At 31.5% G+C, this 25709-nt stretch overlaps 1 protein-coding gene across 3 annotated transcripts; it reads right to left on the reverse strand.

The window, feature by feature from the left end:
• Window positions 1-17: 17 nt before the first annotated feature.
• On the reverse strand, window positions 18-24216 carry LOC135142600 (WSCD family member AAEL009094). 3 transcript variants are annotated; one of them, XM_064074337.1, is made up of 6 exons: window positions 24153-24216; window positions 22001-22273; window positions 21613-21874; window positions 13620-13821; window positions 13249-13500; window positions 18-601 (listed from the first exon to the last, which is right to left on the reverse strand). In XM_064074337.1, exons 3-6 carry the CDS (start codon window positions 21730-21732, stop codon window positions 267-269), a joined length of 909 nt encoding a protein of 302 aa, XP_063930407.1. In that variant the 5' UTR covers window positions 21733-21874; window positions 22001-22273; window positions 24153-24216; the 3' UTR covers window positions 18-266. The 3 variants fall into 3 exon arrangements, with proteins under 3 accessions (XP_063930407.1, XP_063930408.1, XP_063930406.1); XM_064074338.1 differs by lacking the exon at window positions 24153-24216 and adding an exon at window positions 23968-24076 and having other exon boundaries at window positions 13620-13818; XM_064074336.1 differs by lacking the exon at window positions 24153-24216 and adding an exon at window positions 23968-24075.
• Between the last annotated feature and the right edge of the window lie 1493 nt (window positions 24217-25709).

The following is a 25709-nucleotide window of genomic DNA, read 5'->3' on the forward strand; positions in this document are numbered from 1 at the left end:
CAGAGGTTCCACACCAGTTTAGAAAAACACAAACAAGCTCAACTTTATTTCGCTTTAGGCCTAGCCTCCTTGATTGCCACTGTTTCGATTTACTTATACATAAAATAGGAATAAAATTACCGCTACTACAAATCTTTGGTCTCCTAGTTCTAAAATTACCAACAATTCGCTAGCAACGTTGTCGAAATAAAAATTTGGCCGCATCTTAGGCCACGCGTCGATCAGTCCGTTTTTATTGTCGCGACGTTTCGACCGAGTCGCCGTCATCATCTTTTGCTAGGCGTGGCGAAATTGTAGATGGCTTCGTACACTTTTTGCTGTACGTCCTCCAGCTTCTTTTTCATGTCTTCAGTGTACGGGTCGAAGTTGAGCACTCGCCTTTTGCGACGATAAATCCCTTCTTTGCGCTCGATGGCGCATCTGAAGAGAGATGCGTCGACTGATATGTCGAGAAATTCAATTATGGATTTCAGGGTGTGCTCGAGGTTGTCGACGAGCTGCTCGTAAAAGATGACGTGTGTTGGTCCTGTGAAGTTGTACAGCCAATCGAGGTTGGTTTGTTTCCAGGATTCGAGTTTGTCGGTGACGAACTGTTGCCAGTCTGCAAAAAAAACACAAATGTTTAGAATTTAGATCCGTTTTAGCCCAGTTGTATTAATTAAATAAGTATCGGGCGATTTTTAAATTTATGCTCTAGTTGGCCGTGATGCTTACGCATTGCTGAGATACGCGTCATGGCCAACTACAGCAGAAATTTACAAAGCCGCACAATATTAGGGTTGATATTTCCAGACGTCTTTATTTATATGTATTGATCGGTTCTACTATGTATGTTAAAGATAGTTCTCGACGTTTAAATTAACAAGATTTATGGCTATTCATCTCAAAAACAGATTTTTTTTGTTAATATGTGTAGTGTAGTCGTTTTTTCACAACAAGAAAGGTAAAACATGTTTAAAATGGTAAATTTTTGTACGAAACTATTGATTTTGTAATTAAAAAAATTCATCACGATTGAGATCGAAACGGATGGGTGGGGCTTTTATTTTGGTTTTCTTTTTTAATTAATACATTTAGTTTTCTTTGTACAACACGATTACTTACGAACACATTTCACAGGGCAGTTTTTAGTAGAAAAATAAGGATTTTACAATTAAGCTCCGCCTCTCGGCTTATTACGAATAAAAACAATCATCAGAATTGAGATAGGGCGGGTGGGCGGGGTTTATATTTTGGCTTTTTTTTTCTTAACATATATAGCCATCGTTTCACAACAAGAAACTTAGAACATGGCTAAAATGTTACATTTTTGCAAGGAAATATGGATATTTCCTTATACAAATTTTCCATCTTAAACATGTTTTAAGTTTCATGTTGTGAAAAGAAGTCTACACGTATTAAAACTAAAAGCCAAAATATAAGCCCGCCCACCCGCCCTATCTCAATTGTGATGATTTTTTTTTATTCGCCATGAACCAAGGGGGTGGAACTTAACTAGAAAATACAATTTTTTTACAAGAAATTAAAAACTTGTTTTTGAGTATCGTGTTGTTCAAAGAATACTATGTACATTAAGAAAAAAAAGGCGAAATATAAACCCCGCCCACCCACCCCATCTCAATTGTGATGATTTTTTTATTCTTAGAAACTTAAAACACGTTTAAAATGGTAAATTTTTGTAAGGAAATATGGATTTTGTAATTATTAGACTCCGCCCCTAGGTCTGCCAATGATTGAAAACTTTATTACTATTTAGATCAGGGCAGGTAGGGGTGCAGCTTAATCTTTGGCTTTAATTTTTTCTTAATATACGTAGTATTCTTTGAATAACATGATACTCAAAAACCTGTCTTCTATTGTAATTTCTTGTAGAGAAATAATAAAGATTTTGCAATTAAATTCCGCTCCTTGGGCTCTCGAAGACACAAAAAAAAAACATCACAACTGAGATTGGGCGGGTGGGCGTTGCTTATATTTTACCTTTTTTCTAATATACGTAGTCGTCTTTTTAGAACAAGGAATTTAAAACATGCTTAAAATGCTAAATTCTTGTAGATAAATATGGATCTTGCAATAAGCCCCGCCCCTCGATCTAACAACGAATGAAAAATCCATCACAATTGAGAACTGAGATCGGGATGGGTAGGGCTTTATTTTTTCTTTAAAATATATACATTAGTATCCTTTCAATAACACGATACACAAAAACATATTTTTAATTTCTCGTAGGGAAATAAGGACTTGGCAGTTAAGCTCCACCTTCTTGGTTCACGACTAATAAAAAAATCATCAGATTTGAGATAGGGTGGGTGGGCGGGGCTATATTTTGTGTATGTTTCTTAGAATGTGTCGACTTATTTCGACAACAAGAAACTTAAAACCTATTTAAAATAGTAAATTTTTGTAGTAAACAACTTCAATCCTCCACTTTTCTTCTATAAAATGAATGAAAATGACTTGAGATCCGTACTTTGTAATGAATTTATGCTAATGTTTTTTCCATTTAAATACATGCTGCTTAATTTTTTTATTTTTGGAAATTTTGATATTCGGGGCCACTTGAAGAACTATAGTGAAAATGACTTTGGATTCGTATTTTGATATTTAAAAGTTTTTATCATTTAGCACTTCTCTTGATTCGAATAGAGACTATTTTAACAATCTTGTGGTTATTTTAAGAGATTATGTGTTACTACTGAGTTCAAAAGTGTAATCTATGGAGAGTTCTCTATAATGTAGCGCTTTTCTTTAAACTAAATAGAGCCTTTTTCAATATTTTCTTTTTTTTTAGAAAATTTTTAGAGATTAATTTTGCATTTTCCGAAGTATTCGAAGATCTAGAGTGAAAATAATTCCAATGAATTCTCGATATATATATAAACTGTTTTCACTTGTTTATGAACATTTTTGGAAATTATTTTCGGTTTAGTATTTTCCTAAGAATTCTTTATAAGGCGCGACATTTTTTTCGGTTCGAATAGAGGCGTTTTTAACATTTTTATGATATTTCAAGAATGATCTCAGATTTATAATTTACGAACCCTTTATATGCTAGCGCTTTTTTCCATTCAAAAAGTTAAAAATTTTTTTTTGAGAAATTTTAGAAATTATTTTTTGGTGTTCATTATTTGAAGAACTATAGTGAATATGACTTAAGAATTGGAATCAATGATGAATGTATGCTATTGACATTTTTCATTTGAATAGAGGCCGTTTTAATTCTGTTTTTATTGTTCGACATTATTTTTGAGTTTTCCGGGCTATTGGAAAAACTATGGTGAAAACGACTTTGCATTCGGATTTTGCTAAAAAATCTTTATAAGCATTTTTCTCCGTTTGATAGAAGTTATTTTAACCTTGTTCCGATTATTTTAATAGCTACGTCAGGAATTGCCCCAAACTCATAATTTTTGAAGAGTTCTCTATAAATTAGTTTAGTTAGATTAAAAAAAAGCTGTTTTAACTTATTTAGGAATATTTTCCGCATTTTTCCTAGTTATTCAATCAGTTATAGTGAAAATGACTTCGGATTCGTATTTTCTTAAGAATTCTGTATATTTTGACACTTCTTTCGGTTCAAACAGAGGCGCTTTTAAAATGTTATAATTATTTGAAGAACTTTGTCAAGAATGACCTCAGATTCATAATTTAGGAACCCTCAATAAGTCAGCACTTTTTTCCATTCAAATAGAGTCGGTTTTAACTTTTTTTGGAGAATTTTTAGCAATTAATTTTGCGCTTTCAAAATAAATTGAACACCGATAGTCAAAATGACTTGCGATTCATAATCTTCCTACTGATTTTTTCATATAGATGCTGTTTTAATTGTTTTTTTTTAATTCTCTGAAATTCTTTTTGGGTTGAAGAACTATAGTTAAAATGACTTCTCTCGGTTAGAATAGAGTCTATTTTAACATGTTTGTGTTTATTTTAAGAGACTAGCCTTATATTCGTTATCTACGAGGAGTAATTTATTCTTTTAATCGTGAATAGAGCCTGTTTTAAACTTCTTTTGTAATTTTTTTAGAAATCAATTTCGTGTTTTCTGGAATATTTAAAGATCTACTGTGAAAATGACTTCACACACTAATAAATTCTCTATATGCTTAATCATCCGCCGTAGTGAAAATGATCTCGGATTCTTATTTTCTTAAGAATTCTCTACAAACCGACACATCTTTCGGTTTGAATAGAGATGCTTTTAACTTTTTATGATTAGTGGGAGATCTGTGCTAATGATTGCCCCAGATTCATATTTTACTAACTCTGAAGAGGTCCAGCGCTTTATAGAGTCTATTTTAACATTTTTTTTTTGAGATTTTTGGAAATTATTTTTGGTTTTGATGAATATTTTAAGAGCTACAGTAAAAATGAGTTGAGATTGATAATAATCTGCGATGAATGCATGCCAGCGATTTTTTCATTTAAATTTCCGTAATATTTGGAGAACTATTATGAAAATGATTTTGAATTCGTATTTAGTTATGAAGTTTTTATAAGCTACCACTTCTTTCGGGTCGAATAGAGGCTATTTTAACATTTTTGTGGTTATTTTAAGAACATTTTAAAAAATTAATTTTGCTTTTCCCGGATTATTTGAAGATCTAGAGTGAAAATGACTGTATACTCTTAATTAATTCTCTATATGCCAGTATTTTCTTAAGAATTCTCTATAAGCCGGTTCTTTCGGTTCGAATAGACGCACATTAAACATTTTTATGTTTTAATTATTTGTTAGCGCTTTTTTCCATTCAAATTGAGTTTTTTTTTTTTTTGAAATTTTAGAAATTATTTTTTGATTTTCATGATATTATTTGAAGAGCTATAGTGAAAATGACTTGAGAATTGTAATCAATGATGAATGTATGATTTTTTCATTGTTTGACATTATTTTTGGGGTTTTCCGGGCAATCGGAAGAACCATAGTGAAAATGACTTTGCATTCGCATTTTTCTAAAAAGTCGTAATTTCTTTCGGTTCGAATAGAATTTATTTTGACGTTGTTCTGATTATTTTAAGAGCTGTGCCAGGAATCGCCTCAGATTTGTAATTTGTGAAGTTTTCTCTATAATTTAGTGCTTTTCTTTCATTTGAATAGAGCTCGTTTCAAGATTTTTTAAATACATTTTTGAAAAATAAATTTTGAGTTTTCCGGATTAAATGAAGATCTAGAATTAAAATTACTGTAGATTCGTAGTGAATCTTTAAGAAGAAAAAAAAACATTTTTCCGCGTATTCCCTAGTTATTCAATTAATTGTAGTGAAAATGACTTCGGATTCATATTTTCTTAAGAATTCTCTATGTTCTTTCAATAAGTCGACACTTTTTTCCATTCAAATAGAGTCAGTTTTAACTTTTTTTTGACAATTTTTAGCAATAATTTTTGCGCTTTCAGATAAATTGAACTGTCATAGTCAGAATGACTTGCCATTCATAATCTATGAAGAATGTATGCCAGTGCATTTTTCATATAGAGACTGTTTTAATTGTTTTTTTTTTATTTTCTGAAATTATTTTTTGGGTTTTCCGGACTGTTGGAAAAACTATGGTGAAAATAACTGCATTCGGATTTTTCAAAAAAATCTTTATAAGCACTTTTCTCTTCAAATTCGTAATTTGTGAAGAGTTCTCTATAAAGTAGTGCTTTTCTTTCATTTGAATAGAGTTTGTTTCAAAATTCTAAAATAAATTTTTGAAAAATTAATTTTGCTTTTTCCGGATTAAATAAAGATCTAGAGTGAAAATGACTTAAAATTCGCAATGAATTTTTCTTTAGGACAAAAGCTGCTTTAGCTTATTTAGGAACATTTTTTTGCGTACTTCCTATTTATTCGATCAGTCATAATGAAAATGACTTCGATTTCGTATTTTTTTAAGAACTGTTTATATTTTGACACTTCTTTCGGTTCAAACCGAGGCGCTTTTAACATTTTATAGTTGGCTATTTGAAGAACTTTGTCAAGAATGACCTCAAATTCATAATTTACGAACCTTCAATATTTCGGCACTTTTTTCCATTCAAATAGAGCCAGATTTAACTTTTTTGGAGAATTCTTAGCAATAATTTTTGCGCTTTCAAAATAAGTTGAACAGCCATAGTGGAAATAACTTGCAATTCATAATCTCGTGTTTTTTTTCATTTAGAGGCTGTTTTAATTGTTTTTTTTTTCAATTTTCTGAAATTATTTTTGGGTTTTCCGGGCTGTTGGTGAGAATGACTTTCCATTCGGATTTTCCTAAAAAATCTTTATAAGCATTTTTCTCTTCAAATTCGTAATTTGTGAAGAGTTCTCTATAAATTAGTGCTTTTCTTTCATTTGAATAGAGTTCGTTTTAACATGTTTTAAATACATTTTTGAAAAATTAATTTTGCATTTTCCGGATTAAATGAAGACCTAGAATGAAAATGACTTCAGATTCGTAATGAATTTTTCTTTAGGATAAAAACCGTTTTAACTTATTTCGGAACATTTTTCCGCGTATTCCCCAGTTATCTAATCAGTCATAGTGAAAAGACTTCGGATTCGTATTTTCTTATGAATGCTCAATATTCTAACACTTATTTCGGTTCAAACAGAGGCGCTTTTAACATGTTATAATTATTTGAGAACTTTCTTAAGAATGACCTCAAATTCATAATTTACGAACCTTCAATATGTCGGCACTTTTTTCCATTCAATTAGAGCCAGTTTTAACTTTTTTTGGAGAATTTTTAGCAATAATTTTTGCGCTTTCAAGATAAATTGAACAGCCATAGTCAAAATGACTTGCGATTCATAATCAATCAGGAATGTATGCTAGTGCTTTTTTCATATAAGGGCTGTTTTAATTGTGTTTTTTTTATTTTCTAAAATTATTTTTGGGTTTTCCGGGCTGTTGGAGAAACTATGGTGAAAATGACTTTGCATTCGGATTTTCCTAAAAAATCTTTATACGCATTTTTTTCTTCAAATTCGTAATTTGTGAAGAGTTCTCTATAAATTAGTGCTTTTCTTTCATATGAATAGAGTTCGTTTCAGGATTTTTGAAATAAATTTTTGAAAAATTAACTTTGCATTTTCCGGATTAAGTGAAGATCTAGAATTAAAATTACTGCAGATTCGTAATGAATTTTTCTTTAAGATAAAAGCGGTTTTATTAACTTATTTAAAAACATCCTTCCGAGTATTTCCTAATTAATAATAATAATAATAATAATAATATGTATTTAATGTCGAAAAAGATACAAAATCCATAAGACGACATATCGAAAATAGAACTAAACATGTGCAAACTAATTACAAAAAAAAAGAAATACATAAAAACTAAAAATAATTAATCCATACAACTTAAAGATTTTTCAGGTAGCTGTTTAAAGAAGATAAAGTTACATTAAAAAAGTCCAGATAATTTGAAATTTTGTTTATAGATCTAACTATATTATCCATAGGTGCATGAAACGTAAAATTAGTACGATGAAATCTAGGTATAAAAGTTTCAGAGCAACGAGAACCTAATCTAGGAACTCGAATATCAAACAACATAACTAGGCCAGGGCAGTCAATGCAATTCTGGAACAACTTATAACCCAAACGAATTTCAGCTTTTTGTTTTCTACTCTCCAGTAGTTCCAGGTTTACAAGTACAAGCCTTTGGTCATAGCTATAATTATCCTTATTTATTCCCATTTTAAAAAGTAGGTAATTGACAAACTTACGTTGTACTCTTTCAAGACGATCAACGTGGGTTTTATAAAATGGGAACCAAATAACAAAACAATATTCAAGAATCGGTCTAACTAAAGTTACAAACAATTTGTGTAGACAACTAATATCCCAAAAATCAATAGACTGACGTTTGATAAAGCCACAAGTTCGAAATGACTTATTCAGAACAAAATCAAAATGACTAGCAAATCGTAGCTCTGAATCTAAGATTACACCCAAGTCGTTGATTTCAGAAACGCGTTCGAGAGTAACATTATTCAAAGTATATGGAAACACAATACAGTTAGATCTACGGGTAAATGTTATAACCTTACATTTATCAGTGTTTACTCCCATAGAGTTGTTAACGCACCAAGAACTAATGATTTCTAGTTTATTTTGAAGTAAATGACAGTCTTTAATACTAGAAATTCTACCAAAAATTTTTAAGTCATCTGCAAACAATAAGCAATCATCGAGTAGACAAGCCAAATCGTTAACAAATAAGGAAAACAAAACAGGTCCAAGATGGCTGCCCTGTGGAACACCTGACGTCACAATAATTGGATCAGAATAATGGTTCCCTAACTGAACTCTTTGAGACCTCTGTTTTAAGTAAGATTCGATCCACTGGTAAAGATTACCGGCCAAGCCGTATTGTTTTAATTTGTAAAGTAGAATATCGTGGTCAACTCGATCGAAAGCCTTGCTAAAATCAGTGTATATTGTATCGACTTGGTAACTCTCCTCTAATGCTGTGTAAGTAAAGTTAGTAAAAGAACTTAAATTAGTTACAGTACTACGTCCAGGATAGAAACCGTGTTGCTGAGATGAAATAATTGTTTTAAATGAAACGAAAATGTTCTCAGTTATTATAGTTTCAAGTAGCTTACATAGGGCTGGTATAACACAAATTGGGCGGTAATTAGTTACGTCCGATCTAGAACCCTTTTTATGTAAAGGGATGACGTACGATAGCTTCCAGATTTCAGGACAAAGACCAGATTTTAAGCACTTGGAGTAAACTATACTTAGTGGCCATGATAGACTATAGCTGCATTGCTTTAAGATATGAGCAGGAATCCCATCTGGTCCTGGGTTGAAGCTGTCCTTTAAGCGTGTCAGTTTAGTAGCAACAATTTCAGAAGTAATTTCAATATTACACATTGTTCCAGAATTATTAATAAACTGTTGTGAATCAAAGTTGACGGGAGAAAACGGTGCATTACTTGTATTATAGACGGAGCTAAAAAACTGCGCAAACATATTACATATAGAAGTCATATCATTGGAAGAATTTTCATTATAATACATAGATGTCGGAATGCCAGAATTACGATTTTTAGAGTTAATAAATTTAAAAAAGGATTTAGAGTTGAAATTGATATTGGACTGAATGTGAGACACATGATTCTTATAGTCTCGTTGGATAGAAGATTTCGTTTGTGCGCGGAGATTTTTATATTTAACATAACATTGCAAATTATCCGATCTCTTGAGTTTATTGTAAACTGCACGTTTTTGTTTTATTAGTTTCTTTGTTTTTAACGAATACCAATAGGGATAGTTATTATGAGTCCTAACACGTTTGGGAATATACAAATCGAAAGTGCAGAATAAGATGTTATAAAATGTGGTCAAGAAATCATCATTATCCAGAATCATATGCCAATTTAAGCTAGATAGATAATCATTTATTAAGTGGTAAGGAGCATTTCGGAAGTCGTAATACCAAGTATGGTCATTTCTTATATCGAGAAAATTCGGCGCATCTTCAGTATAAGTGATTTCAATACAGAGTGGCGGATGATGCAAATCGATTGGAACTAAGCTATAATCAGATCTAGTAACAGAAGTATTATCAGGAACAGTCGATAGAACTAGGTCTAATATAACATTGTTGTTGTTTGTTACAGTATTTAGCTGAAAAAGTTCTAAATAATTAAACGAGTCACATATTATTTTCCCTGAAGTAGAATTACATGAAATACTATGTTCAACAAAGTTATGTAATAAATGAGGCAAATTATAATCTCCCACGACACAGACCTGAGAATAAGGATGTAAATCACGAATAATTTCAATCGTTTTTATATTATCTAAATAAGATGTAATGTACGACTTTGGCGGAATATAAACGGTACCGAAAATAATGGTTTTATTCGACAACTTGACAGAAACAAACAATTCTTCGTGTGTTGATGGAGATTGTAATTTACATCTGAAAGAATTAAGATTAGAAGAAACCGCAATAAGCACACCACCACCCCGGCATTTATTGGTGGCTTCATGATTTCGATCTTGACGATACACAACATAGTTAGGTCCAAAAATTTCATTAGAAGAAATATCAGTACTGAGCCAGGTCTCAGTGAGGATGATAACATCGTAATCCAAAGCAAGTGATTCCATTAAGACAGTAGGTATTTTGGTGCGGAGTCCACGAGCATTTTGGTAAAATAGGGACAACGAGTGACGAACTAGTTTTTTTTCTTAGTTACTATTGTTGGTACACCTTTAATATAGCGAATTGTTAGATCTTGTTCGCCCGCATCAATACGACGTTTTAGTGCGAGTCTAACATTATTTAAATACTCGCGTTGCGAAGGTGTTTTGTCGTCGCTAATTTTAATATTATTGTTACGATTGATAATCACAGCTTTACTTTTCAAAACCTGCAGAGCTTGGGTAGAATCTTCAAGAATTATCTTTAAGGGACGAGGGTTATTTCCAACGCGACCCAGCCTAGTAGTTTTGATGTTAGATGTATCAATATCGGGAACAACAGATAACAATACTTTCGCAGTCTTAGAATCATCAGCAATTTTATCTTCACGATTAACGTTGCTACTTTCAGGCAAATTAAAAATAATTACATTTTTAGCTCTTGACTGACGCTCCATTACTTCTTGAATTACGGATTCAGTAAGTTTAGCACTGTCAAAGGTTTCGGAGTTAGTTTTTAGCGAGGCAAGTTTTTCATCAAACTGGCGTTTCATTTCCTCCAAGGATTTGGTAAATTCCTTTTTCAGATCTTCGATAATAGGTATAATGTCGGCGAATCTATCTATATTAGAGCTGCATTTATTGCATACCACTTTGATTGCACGGGATTTGGCTCTCGTGGTAATGGCATCAGTTTCCGTGAGACCAACACAAGCATAGTGGACGTTGCCGCGACAAACGTCGCATTGAGTTGTTGGTTTGTTAGATTTCACGCTAGACGGGCAACAAACTGTAGAAGACATCCCTACCTTTGTAATTATGAGATATAAAGACAGAGAAGGAACGAATCTTATCAGATGTACAAAAACGATTAGGTACTATCAGCTGTTTGTCAATTTCCAGTAATTTAATCTAGGAGACTAGTACCTAAGGATAATGTACCTGAAGAATACAATAAGGGCTTTCCACTGATACCAATTTTAATAATTGCACTTAAGTATCTCACTCAATAATTCACAATTAAACGCAGAACATGCACATGCACATATCGTGTATTTCTCTATTATTCAATCAGTCATAATGAAGATGACTTCGGATTCGTATTTTCTTATGAATTCTCTATATTCTGACACTTCTTTCGGTTCAAACAGTCGGCACTTTTTTCCATTCAAATAGAGCCAGTTTTAACTTTTTTTGGAGAATTGTTAGCAATAATGTTTGCGCTTTCAACATAAATTGAACAGCCATAGTTAAAATGACTTGCAATTCATAATCTATGAAGAATGTATGCCGATGATTTTTCATATAGAGATTGTTTTAATTGTTTTTTTTTTATTTTCTGAAATTATTTTTGGGATTCTGGGCTGTTGGAGAAACTATGGTGAAAATTACTTTGCATTCGGATTTTCCTAAAAAATCTTTATAAGCATTTTTTTCTTCAAATTCGTAATTTGTGAAGAGTTCTCTATAAATTAGTGCTTTTATTTCATTTGAATAGAGTTCGTTTCAAGATTTTTTAAATAAATTTTTGAAAAATTAATTTTGCATTTTCCGGATTAAGTGAAGATCTAGAATGAAAATGACTTCAGATTCCTAATGAATTTTTCTTTAGGATAAAAACCGTTTTAACTTATTGAGGAACATTTTTCTGCGTATTCCCTAGTTATTCAATCATTTATAGTAAATGTGAGTTCGGATTAATATTTTCTTAAAAATTCTCTATATTCTGACACTTCTTTCGGTTCAAACAGAGGCGCTTTTAACATTTCATAATTATTTGACGAACTTTGTCATGAATGATTTCAAATTTCTAATTTGCGAACCTTCAATAAGTCAGCACTTTTTTCCATTCAAATAGAGCCAGTTTTAACCTTTTTTGGAGAATTGTTAGCAATAATGTTTGTGCTTTCAACATAAATTGAACACCCATAGTCAAAATGACTGGCAATTCATAATCTATCAAGAATGTATGCTAATGCTTTTTTCATATAGAGACTGTTTTAATTGTTGTTTTTATTTTCTGAAATTATTTTTGGAATTCTGGGCTGTTGGAGAAACTATGGTGAAAATGACTTTGCATTCAGATTTTCCTAAAAAATCTTGATAAGCATTTTTTTCGTGAAATTCGTAATTTGTGAAGAGTTCTCTATAAATTAGTGCTTTTCTTTCATTTGAATAGAGTTCGTTTCAAGATTTTGAAATAAATTTTTAATAATTTAATAAATAATTAATTTTGCATTTTCCGTCTTAAATGATGATCAGTTATAATGAAAATGACTTCGGATTCGTATTTTCTTATGAACTCTCTATATTCTGACATTTCTTTCGCTTCAAACAGAGGCGCTTTTAACATTTTATAATTATTTGAAGAATTTTGTCAAAAATGACCTTAAATTTATAATTTACGAACCCTCAATAAGTCGGCGCTTTTTTCCATTCAAATAGAGCTAGTTTTAACTTTTTTTGGAGAATTTTTAGCAATAATTTTTGGGCTGTCAAGATAAATTGGACAGCTATATTCAAAATGACATGCAGTTCATAATATGAAGAATGCATGATATTTTTTTTTTCAAATTATTTTTGATTTTCCGGGTTATTTGAAGAACTATATAGTGTAATGTAATATTTGAAGGACGTTTTATAAACCAGAGCTCTTCGAGTTCAATGGAAAAACCTATTTCTGATGTGAAAAAATTAATAAAGCTAAATTCTTCCCCAATCCTAAAATATACCCATACAAACACCCACACTCAAATTAACCGAAAATTCGCACCAAAATGCCAACTAGTTCGATTTCCTAAATTTGGCAACCGTAAGAGTCACCCACGCACACACAGAATAGATTAACCTAAAATGTCACACTCACCACAAATACCTGGTAAGCAACCTCAAAATAACCTCTCGAACATTATACACCAACTAAATAATTCCTAGTAGACCTGACGATAGCACGAATTAATTAAAGTGCCGAAACATGTACCACCGATTAATAAAATAAAGACGTCCGCACAACAGAACCATCCTATTTACTTTATTTCGAAAATAAACATTCCTCGACGTGACATCTCATCCAATTAGAGAATTAGAAACCCACACAAAACACATATATGTACTCACATTTCCCCTTGGTCCTCTTGTATCGATCGGGCGACGCGAACCCGATGTGTCCCCCGCTCTGTCTATTAAATTCGGCTTGAATAGCGGCCCCCGGGGCCCTCACCAACAAAACGGCCTTAGAAAAAATTTTACGCGCATCTTGACCCCACTCGTGCGTTTTCACCACGAGCACTGAACCGTTGCTGACATATTCGGCGGGAAAGCCGTTTTTTAACAGTCCGTAGTCTTTGTATATAGAACCAGTAAAATAACCTGAAATTGGTTGCATTAATATACGTATGATGAAAAAAAGTCGTCTAGTGGGTTATGGAATTTCTTTAAATTTCAGTGATTACTAGACGACTTTTTTTTTCGATTTCGAGGTTAGTTACCAGTTGCTTGCTGTAACAAGTATCTAAGCCACGTGTTTCCGCTTCCTGGGAAGGAAACTAAAGCCACTGGAGGTTTAGGAGGGTCCATGTATTTAAGCTCTGAACACCATTGTATCTTGGAACGACGTAATGGCGGCCGCAATCCGGGAATCCCATATTCGTAGTTTTTTATCCGGGAGTATTGTTGAACACGGTCTGACTGCTAAAACACGATTTAGAATTTTAATTTGTTGTTTATGCGTCAATTTGGAACTAATTGGTCAAGTTTTATTGAATAACGTAAGAACACACAAGAACACTTACTTTTGTACATAAACTAATAAAGTGTTTGATTGCTTGGGTAATTTTTTATTGTTGTTTACTTGATATACGGTTTATTTTGCGTTTTACCCACACATTCTTAAGTTATTTTCGGGGACGGCTAATTTATGATTAGCACATGAAATTGTAACGACTGCAGAGTCGAGGTCGAATTTTATTTGACGTTTAACCGTAATTATTTATTTGGTAAATCGTCAGACTCGTCCACATGTTACGCATATGTAACAGGTTTTCAATGACGTCATCAGTTTTTTGGAGGAAACAATATTTCATTCATTCTAGTGTATACAGTGTACAGTGTTTCTAAAATAAATCCGTTCGTACAGTCATATTTTTGACTATTCCGTACAAACTTTCCAGGCGACAAATTTATTTTAGTTATTTTTTATAATCTCGGAATCAGTGTTGGCATTTAACCAAAATTTTGAGTAATCTTGTGTAACCCGAGAAATAAACTGCAAAGTTTATTGTCCAAACTTTGTTTATTTTGAGATTTTGAGGACCACTTGTTTACGTTCAAACTGGAAGTGCACTGTTAATCTCCACGTGCAAAAGCTTTGGTGCACATTTGCGTCGAGATTTACTTAAATTTTTAGGAATGACGTCAATAATCTTACATTGTACGTCAATTTTCGGAGTAGGGGATTGAGTAGTTTCGCATATTCAAAAGTCGGTTATATAATCTTTTTTACAGCTTGAATTTGAACATTTATTCTCGAGTTGTTATTTTAATTTTGGAAATTCATTTTGATTTAATCAATAACTTAAAGAGTGTGGAATTTAATTTTAACCGAATAGACGCATGTCACGCGCACGCAAATCTCTAGTTTTTTCATTGTTATTATTCACGTGAATGTTTATCGTAAAATTTGCAGAATCAACTCTTGTTTCTAGTTCTCTCTAAATAATTTTAAACCAATTGTTTACATCTCTCGTTCTTAAGTAGACGTGCATTAAGTACCAAAATAACGAAACTAGTAAACTGAAGCAACAATAGGGGATGTTAAAATTCTTTCAAATTCTTTCAGGAGCCTCTAAGACCTTTTCAAATTTTTTCAAAAATAAAACAAAGAATCTCCAAGGTTCTCCATTCTTAAAAAAAAGACACTACAGAAACCAGTACTCACTTTCAAACTCTTAAAGACACATCAAGAGCCTCTAAGATCGTTTCAAATTCTTTTAAAGGCAAAACTTAAGGAATCTCAAAGATTCTTTCACATTCTTTATAAGAAGACACTAGGGGACCCTAGAATTCTTTTAAACTCTTTCAAAAAGAGAACACAAAGTGGACATGTGGAATTCTTAGATTCTTTTAGAAATAAAATGTCAAGAGTGGGGGATTTTTCAAATTCTTTCAAAAACAAAATATTAGAAATCTCGTGGATTTTTTCCAATTTTTTCAAAAATAAAATACAAGGAATTTTTAACACACTTAAAAGACACTAGGGGGACCCTAAGATTCTTTCAAAACAAAACATCAAGAGTCACTAAGATCTTCTCAAATTTTTTCAAAGGCAAAACGTAAGGGATCTCAAAGATTTTTTCACATTCCTTAAAAAAGATACTAGGGAACCCTAAAATTCTTTCAAACTCTTTAACAAAATACAGAGAGCACCGGAGATCCTTTAAATCCTTAAAAATGAAAGTTGAGGAAACCTTAGATATTTTTAAAGATAAAATACCAAGAAACTGGAGGAATTTTAATTTTTTTTCAAATACAAAATATTAGAAGCCTCGTGATTTTTTTTAATTCTTTCAAAACTAAAACATACGCGGTCCCCAAGATGCTGCCACATTCTTAAAAAAAATACTAGGGGACCCTAGAATTCTTCTAAACTCTTTCCAGAAGAAAACACACAGTGTGCCGAAGATTCTTTTTAGATTCATAAAAAAAAGACGTGGAGAATCCTTAGATTCTTTTAAAGATAAAATATCATGTTTCAAATTCTTTCAAAAATAAAATATTAGAAATCTCGTAGAATTTTCCCAATTTTTTCAAAAACACAATACATGGATTTTTTAAGGTATTTTCACATTCTAAGAAGAAAAAACGCTAGAGGGACCCTAAGATTTTTTCAAACTCTTTCAATACAAAACATCAAGAACCTCTAACAAGAGCGTCTAAGATCTTTTCAAATTTTTTCAAAGGCCAAACTTAGGAGACCTCAAAAATTCTTTCATATTCTTAAAAAAAAGATACTAGGGGACCCTAGAATTCTTTCAAACTCTTTAAAAAACAAAATCCAAGGAGCACCGAAAATCCTTTAAATCTTTAAAAAAGAAACTTGAGGAAACCTTAGATTTTTTCAAAGATTAAATACCATTTTTTCAATTTCTTTTTTCAAAGCTGGAGGATTTTTCAAAAACAAAATATCAGAAATGTCGTAGATTTTTTTTATTCTTTCAAAAATAAAACACAGGCAGTCTTCGAGATTCTTACACATTCTTAAAAAAAATACTAGGAAATCCTAGAATTCTTCTAAACTCTTTCAAAAAGAGAACCACACTTTTAAAGATAAAATATCAAGGGTCTGGTTTCAAATTCTTTCAAAAACAAAATATTAGACATCTCGTGGATTCTTTCCAATTTTTTCAAAAATAAAATACAAGGAATCTTTAACACGTTCTTAGAAGAAAAGACCCTAGGGGGACCCTAAGATTTTTTCAAATTCTTTCAAAACAAAATATCAAGAGTCACTAAGATCTTTTCAAATTTTTTCAAAGGCAAAACTTAAGGGATTTCAAAAATTCTTTCACATTCCTTAAAAAAAGATACTATGGAACCCTAAAATTCTTTCAAACTCTTTAACAAAATACAGAGAGCACCGAAGATCCTTTAAATCCTTAAAAAAGAAACTTGGGGAAACCTTAGATTTTTTCAAAGATAAAATACCAAAAAACTGGAGGATTTTTAATTTTTTTTCAAATACAAAATATTAGAAGCCTCGTGACTTTTTTTAATTCTTTCAAAAATAAAACACAGGCGGTCCCCAAGATTCTTCCACATTCTTAAAAAAAGTACTGGGGGACCCTAGAATCCTTCTAAACTCTTTCGAGAATAAAACACACAGTGCGCCGAAGATTCTTTTTAGATTCTTAAAAAAAAGACGTGGAGAATCCATAGATTCTTTTAAAAATAAAATATCATGTTTCAAAATCTTTCAAAAATAAAATATGTATTAGAAATCCCGTGGAATTTTCCCAATTTTTTTGAAAAGACAATACATGGATTTTTTAAAGGATTTTCACATTCTAAGAAGAAAAAACGCTAGAGGGACCCTAAGATTCTTTCAAACTGTTCCAATACAATACATCAAGAACCTCTAACAAGAGCCTCTAAGGTCTTTTCAAATTTTTTCAAAGGCCAAACTTGGAGACCTCAAAAATTCTTTCATACAAAGCTGGAGGATTTTTCAAAAGTAAAATATCAGAAATCTCGCAGATTTTTTTTATTCTTTCAAAAATAAAACACAGACAGTCTTCAAGATTCTTACACATTCTTAAAAAAATACTAGGGCATCCTAGAATTCTTCTAAACTCTTTCAAAAAGAAAACCACACTTTTAAAGATAAAATATCAAGGGCCTGGTTTAAAATTCTTTCAAAAACAAAATATTAGAAATCTCGTGGATTTTTTCCAATTTTTTCAAAAATAAAATACAAGGAATCTTTAACTCATTCTTAGAAGAAAAGACACTAGGGGGACCCTAAGATTCTTTCAAATTCTTTCAAAACAAAACATTAAGAGTCACTAAGATCTTTTCAAATTTTTTCAAAGGCAAAACTTAAGGGTTCTCAAAGATTCTTTCACATTCCTTAAAAAAAGATACTAGGGGACCCTAAAATTCTTTCAAATTCTTTAACAAAATACAGAGAGCACCGAAGATCCTTTAAATCCTTAAAAAAGAAACTTGAGGAAACCTTAGATTTTTTCAAAGATAAAATACCAAGAACCTGGAGGATTTTTTAAATTTTTTGAAAAATAAAATACAAAGATTAATTCAGGTTTTTTCACATTCTTAGCAGAAAAAACACTAGGGTTCTTTCAAACTCTTTCAAAACAAAACATCAAGAACCTCCAAAATCTTTTCAAATTCTATCAAAGACAGAACTAAAAGGATTTCACATATTCTTTCACATTCTTAGAAAATACTAGGGGAGCCTAGAATTCTTTCAAACTCTTAAAAAAAAAAAACACACGCAAGAGCACTAAAGATCCTTTAAATCCTTAAATAAAAGACTTCGAATATCACTTAGATTCTTTCAAAGACAAAATACCACGGGTCTAGAGCATTTATTCAAATTCTTTTAAAAACAAGATATTAGAAATCTTCTGGATTTTTCAAAATTCTTTCACATTCTTAGAAAACAGACAGTGGGGGTTAAGATTCTTTCAAATTCTTTTAAAACAAATAAACATCAAGAGCCTCCAAGATCTTTTCAAATTCTTTCAGATTCTATAAAAGAAAGATACTAGGGGGCGCTAGAATTCTTTCAAATTCATTAAAAAACAAAACACCATGAGCACCGAAGATTCTTTAAATCCTTAAAAAAAAACTTGGAGGAATGGTTGGATTCTTTCAAAGACATAATTCCAATAGCCTTTAGGATTTTTTCAAATTCTTTCAAAAATAAAAACAAGGGGTGCCAAGATTATTTCACACTCTTTAAAATAAAAAGATACTAGAATTCTTTTAAACTCTTTCTAAAAGAAAACATAAAAAATCTTTTAGATTCTTTTTAGAAAAGACGCGGGAGGAATCGTTAGATTCTTTCAAACATAAAATATTAAGGGCCTGGTATTTTTCGAATTCTTAAAAAGCCAACATTATTAGAAACCTTTTAAAAATCTTTCAAAAGCAAAATACAAAGTGTTTCAAAGATTATTTTTCATTTTTTAAAAAATACACCAGGAAACCCTAAAATTCTTTCAAATTCTATCACATTAAAAAAATGCTAGGAGACCCTAGAATTGATTCAAACTCTTTTAAAAAACAAAATCCAAGAAGCACCGAAGATCTTTTAAATGGTTAAAAAAGAAACTTGGGGAAACCTTAGATTTTTTCAAAGATAAAATACTAAGAACCTGGAGGTTTTTTAAAAAATTTTTTTAGAAACAAAATATTAGAAGCTTCGCATTTTTTTTTATTCTTTCAAAAACAAAACACAGGCAAGCGGTTTCCAAGATTCTTACAAATTCTTAAAAAAATATATACTAGACGACCCTAGAATTCTTTTAAATTCTTTCAAAAAGAAAACACAAGTGCGCCGAAGTATATTTTAGATTCTTAAAAAAAAAAGACATGGGGAATTCTTAGACTTTTTCAAAAATAGATATCAAAGGTCTGGGGATTTTTTCAAATTGTTTCAAAAACAAAATATATAACATATAACGCCTTTTTAAGGTTTTTTCACATTCTTGGAAGAAAAAACACTAGGGGGACTAAGACTCTTACAGACTATTTCAAAACAAAACATCAAGAGCCTTCAAGATCTTTTGAAATTCTTTCAAAGACAACTTAAAAGACCTCAGAAGAATTTTCAGACTCTAAACAACAAAGCACAAGGGCAACGAAGATCTTTTAAATCCTTAAGAAAAGACTCCGAGTAACCTTTAGATTCTTTCAAAGACAGAGTACCAAGGGCCTGGAGGATTTTTTTAAATTTATTTCAAAAACAAAATATTAGAAATCTTGTGTTTTTTTCCATTTTTTTTTTGAAACAAAACAAAAAGAATTTTTAAAGTTATTTCACATTCTTATAAAAAAGGACATGGGGGGGGGGCTAAAATTTCAAATTCATTTAAACACAGAACTTAAGGGACCTCAAAATTCTTTCAAACCCTTTAAATCTTAAAAAAAAAACTTGTAGGATTCGTTAGATTCTTTCAAAAATACATTATTAGGACCTTGTGAATTTTTTCTGATTCATTCAAAAACAAAAATAATGGATCTCCAAGATTATTTGACATTTTTTAAAAAAGGATACTAGGGGACCCTGGAATTTTTTTAAACCCTTTCGAAAAGAAAACACATGATGCGCCGAAAAATCTTTTAGATTCTTTTTTTAAAAAATGGGGGGAATCGTTAGATTCTTTCAAAGATAAAATCTCTAGGGTCCGGGATTTTTCGAAATCTTAAAAAAACAAATTATTAGAAACCTCGCGGATTTTTTAAAATTCTTTGAAAAGCAAAATACAAGGAGTTTCAAGATTATTTTACATTTTTAAAAAAAGACACTACTTTCAAGTTCTTTCAAAAAAAAACATAAAGAGCACCGAAGATCCTTTTACATCCTTAAAAAACACAGGAGAACCCCAAGTTCCAAAAACAGAATTCCGGTGGCCTGGAGAATATTTTTTTTACTTTCAGAAACAAAAATCAAGAGGTCCACAAGATTATTTCACATTCTTAAAAAACACACATTAGAGGACCCTAGATTTTATTAGATTCCTTTAAAAATAAGACACGGGGAATTCGGGGGCCTGATTAATACCAGAAACCCCGAGATTCTTCCAAACTCTTTCAAAAATGAAATCTAGGAGCATCGTGGATTTTTTCTAATTCTTTTAAAAGGAAAACACAAAAGATCTACAAGATTCTTTCACATTTTTAGAAAAAAAAAAAAAAAACGGGAGCCCCTACGATTTTTTCAAATCCTTTCAAACACAAAACACACCAGTGACCGAAAATCTTTTTACATTCTTTAAAAAAACACACGCGGGACTCGTAAGAATCGTCATAGACAAAATACCAAGGGCCTGGAGGATTTTTTTTCAAATTCTTTCAAAACCGATCTATTAGAGCCTTGTGATTTTTTCTAATTCTTTCACAAACAAAGCACTAAAGGACTTTATGATTCTTTCAAAAACAACATCTTTAGCATTAAAGATCTTTTGCAATTCTTTCAAAGACAAAATAGAAAGGACCTCGAAGATTCTTTCACATTGTTTAAAACAAAGCCAAGAGCGAATTTTTAAATGCATTCAGATTCTTCCAAAAACAAAATACTGGTATCCCGGGGATGATTCTTAAAAATAAAAATAATTCACAATCTGTAAAAATTGGTCTAAATCAATTAAACATGAAATTTGATTCCTCGAATTTCATTTTGTGTTATGACAACCCCTATAAGTTTAATAAAATTAGCGGTGGATTGTTAAACTATAGGTAAAAGTTTTACTATTATTATCAAATATACTGGATTAATTTTGGGTAGGAACAGTGTAATTCTTCGTTCAAAATTATATAAAAGTATTAAAATTGTTATCGTCGTGACAACCATATGCACTCGAACTGATATGATAATTGATAACAAATGATAACGTGACACTGACAACAATAAAAAAACTATTTTGAAACAATAAATGAATAAATGAAAACGATTGTGGTAAAGTATGTATTAGTAATTACACAGAAAAAATAAAATCTGACTACGAACAGAAAAAGCGAACGAAGGATAAAACTTATTATCACATTGTTTTCTCAGAAGAGATACCAACATAGTTGGCGAAGAGCGTCAAGTGGTAAATGTGATCATCACTGACTACATTAAAACCCGAAAACTAATAAGCAAAAAAAAGTGATTTGAATTTCCAACGAGAGTTGGTTAAATCAACCCCAACGAAAACTCGCCGAAAGAAAAGTTAACCAAATTGATAAACTTGAACTCACCTTTCCATTTCCCGAGTTCCTCGGTTCGTGCAAAGTAACCGCCGACAGGATCAAAACGCCCGCCAAATACAAAAACAACAATATTGCCAAGATCCAATATCTAACTCTAGTGACATGCATTTGTCCATCATCTAATTGGAAGTGTACGAGTTATTGTTCGGCGCGTATTTGAAAAAATCCATCCGAATTAAAACATCCTAAAAACGTATTGCTTGGAATTTTCGTCGTTTTCGCCCAGAGTAATACTGCGTTTGCTGGAAGCCTGAAAATCACCAATCACTCACCACTCGACACACTAAAGTAGGCAAATACCACAGATAAAACCTTCTAATAAATCAGAGATTATCTAAACAACTATCGATTTATCTGCAATTTTATCGCCACTCACCAGAGATTTTCGTCGGTGGTCCATTGCGGATTCATAATCCGACTGGGAAGGGTTTAATTGTCATGTTGTTTTTTTACGGCTAGAGGGATTCGGTTTTTGACTACATAACTGCGTGCTTGCAGACAAGTGTACGCTGTGTTGGTCGTAACGTTAATAGGGCGTCGTCAAAGCTAGTTTGCGTCCCAGGCGTCGACCAGTGACTCTCAAAATGTGGCTACTGGAATGCGGAGTGTGGAGAAATGGACAGCCACGTGGCGAATGACAGCTAAATAACTAAAACAGGAGATAAAAGTGTGCAAATTGATTACCTTGTCGGGTATTATTGTCAAGGATAAGTGTTTTTATGGTTTATGGCGAATTAAATGCATGGCCGGGCCCAATTAGCTTTGTGTAACGCTGGTATGAATGGAGGGGTTTTTATGGTGGTTATTAAATGAGGTTTATAATCATGGTTTCATTAAATAACCAAAACGATAATCAGAATTGGTTTAAAGTGGCGTCGACGGAACTTATGTTGTCTCTGAAGCATAACCAATGCATTAAAGCAAATTTGGTTTATCTGTATACCGCGTTTATCGAATAGATGGAATTAGAAGTGGGGGATCTTCATTCATTAATTTTTTTGAGCCGTCATTATCTCCTATACTAAACTGCGCCACGGAGACGTACAAACCGTGTCGGGAACGTTATTATACCTTGCAAATGTTTTTGCGAAAATTTGAACGTTTAGGGAAAAAACTGAAAATTATTATTTATTATATTTTTGTGTAACATTGAAATCATTTTCGAATATCATTCATCGAAATAACGTCCCCAAATTGTTTATGGGGATGATTAGCATTTCATTTAACCATCTACATGACATTTCTAATATGCATACAAAATTTGACAAAAATCGGTCCAGCAGTTTCCGAGATTACGTGTCTTTTTTACATAATTCAGTACACAGAGCAACAAGTATATAGGAAATTTACATTGAGATTGTTAATTAGCCATTAACTACCATGTTAGTTATAATATTTTTTCGATGATCGAAATCTTTAATGATTAGAAAATAGACATTAAATTATGCAACTAAATATACACTGTTGTCATTCCATTTGTTCCACTCTCATTTCAAAGGCCGAGATTGACACACTTTTTTATTCTACGGTAAATAAAGTAGAATAACGAAAAAACAAACTTTGTCTTAAGGAATTAGGACAAACAGAGGATAAATACAGTGGTGTCCCTATTTAAAAATTAAATTTCTTCCTTGCAATAACGTCGGTAATCACGCATGTAACAGCCAATTTTTGTAATGTATTTTACTAAAAAACTAAAATTGATAGCCCTAAATTATAACAAAATTGTTACTTCGAAACATGAATTTTCTTCTACCACGATTTATTAACACTTGGCTGGAGGATTTTCATCCCTACCAACAGTTCGATGACGTCACCTCAAAATTTTGCTATTTAAATTTTATAAAATAACATACTCCTGTATTTGTGATTATTTATCTTAGGCATCCAGATTTTTGCAAAAAAGAATCCAAATTGTTAAATAATAGTATAAACCGCGAAAGCAGGGAGCCGTTTTTTTTCTTACACTATGACTGATGTTGTCTAACGTAGAGGGGTTATCATAAAATAAATAAAATTTTGGAAAAACATTTTTTTATCTTGATAAAGGTAAATATGTACCCATAACTCGGGTTTTTTGTAGGAATTACAAAACTGTTAAACATATTGCCGATATTATTGTTGTTACTATTATTAGCTTCTTGCGATAAGTAAATATCGTCGTCATAAGTATTTTGTTTATAAGTTATTGTCCCGATAAGCATGTACGATGACACAAATCAAAAAAAGCAAACAATGGAAATAATTTATAATTAAAATTATAACCAACTAACGGTAAAAAATTGTTTTCTTTTTGTTTTTTTTTTGTTATTCCGAAAATGAGCTCTTATTAGTGTTTTTTACCTAGAAAAAGTTGCAAAAAGAATGGACGAACACGCAGCCACTATTTCCACAACACATAACCACACACGTGATTTACGTAATTGAACAAAAAAAGTGATATACTAAGTATTTAAATATATGATAAAATTGATAAGCCAAGTATGAAATAACTTGTTCATGAAAATTTAGAATAATTTTGAACATACCACCGATGAATTGCGGATAAAAAATAACTAGCTGCATGAAAGCGCTTCCCGTGGACTTTAAATGCACGTGCGGAATAATAATCTGTTGTTGTGTTGTTAGTGATGGTTCAGGACCTTCGAAATATCGCCATATGCTCATAATTTGAGATAAAAGTTAGATGGAACAGACTTCTGATTCATTCGACTTTAATATTATATGAATAAATTTATAATATACAGACACCGCTGTACAAATCTAAAGAAAAAAATTCGGGGATATATAGGAGGGATTTTTTGGGACGTCTAAACGAGGAAGTGCATAAAGCTAATAATTTTATGACTTTTTAGTTTAATGTTTAAATTAAGAAAATATTCGTTCGTATTTATATATTATACAGGGGTTTAACCACAATAAATTTGTTTAATGAATTAGTTTTATTTTGTATGTTGTTGAAGTTATACAGATGAGAGGCGGCACGTTCCCATGACCTACTTCAACCCTATAATCATTTATAGAAACCCTGTATTATATAGCAGTTTAGTACAAAATTTAATAAAAACAACCTGGTGACCACTATTAACCAAAACTAGTAACCCCGAAGAAAAAAATTATAATTCATACGTTTTGCATAAGCAATTCTAAAAAATATGAATGCATTGACAAACCACAAATATATACTGTGGTAACTAAACATTCCGCCAAAATTTAGACACGTGCACAAAATTTAAAAAATTAACATTTCAAAATCAATAAACAAAAAGTAGACTCACTTGAAATAATAATTGGTTAATGAAGTTGCCATCCTGACCTAGTCTGTCTGCCATTATTTCGCAAGACTGTAAAGAGAAACACAAAATAAGTACACGTGTTCATTGTTTCCCGAGAGTTTCTTTATTTTTCTAATAATAAAACTTTGAAAGAATATAATAGTCGCAGTTTCAGGCTAGATTTTAATATAGTGCTTGGAATTTTTCATCTGTCCATGTTTATAATGGAACTCAACTTTGTGTGATGGAGAGTAAGGGATTTGAATATAGAACAGGTAAAATTTCTTACTTCTTGTTTTGGTGCGTTACGTTGTAGCCATGTGTTGAAACCTCTCACGATTTAGTAGCAATGATGCAAATGTAAATGTGGAAACACGCTTGACAGAAATTCATTTGTTCAGGCTTAACTTATTTTAATAACGATATCTAAATCTTTCGATGATTTTCCCTAAGTTATTATACACATTTCATAATTTCTCACTCGAGTTTTTAAAATAGTATGTTGATAGAACTTAAAAGTAACTTTAAATAATGATGCACTGTCAAAATAATGATCATTGAAAATTAATATCTTCGTGAATTAAGCTGGCGTTCGAAATGCAGTGAGTGTTTTTTCAAAACTAACCATAAAATATTCTTAAGTGTTCACGTAGGAATATAACATCTAGATGAAGAAAAAATTGAATGGTATGAATGTGAAAATTGCCCATACAAGTTAAACTGGCTTCGCATTTAAGAAATTGTGTAATTTTTCAACATTTGAATGAAGAAAAAGTTAAGTGGTTCGAACGTACCAACTGTCCATATAAA

Source organism: Zophobas morio, unplaced genomic scaffold, assembly GCF_036711695.1.
Source record: "Zophobas morio isolate AGI-343-1 ecotype UQ-CSIRO unplaced genomic scaffold, CSIRO_AGI_Zmor_V1 ptg000049l, whole genome shotgun sequence".
Lineage (NCBI taxonomy): Eukaryota > Metazoa > Arthropoda > Insecta > Coleoptera > Tenebrionidae > Zophobas > Zophobas morio.

Excerpts from the sequence above, each read along its gene's own strand:
- LOC135142600 (XM_064074337.1), bottom strand. The coding sequence starts at position 21,732 with ATGCATGTCACTAGAGTTAGATATTGGATCTTGGCAATATTGTTGTTT. Across the intron at positions 13,822-21,612 it reads GGAACTCGGGAAATGGAAAG|CAGTCAGACCGTGTTCAACA; the intron begins GTGAGTTCAAGT and ends ATCGTGTTTTAG. Across the intron at positions 602-13,248 it reads CAAGAGGACCAAGGGGAAAT|ACTGGCAACAGTTCGTCACC; the intron begins GTGAGTACATAT and ends TTTTTTTTGCAG.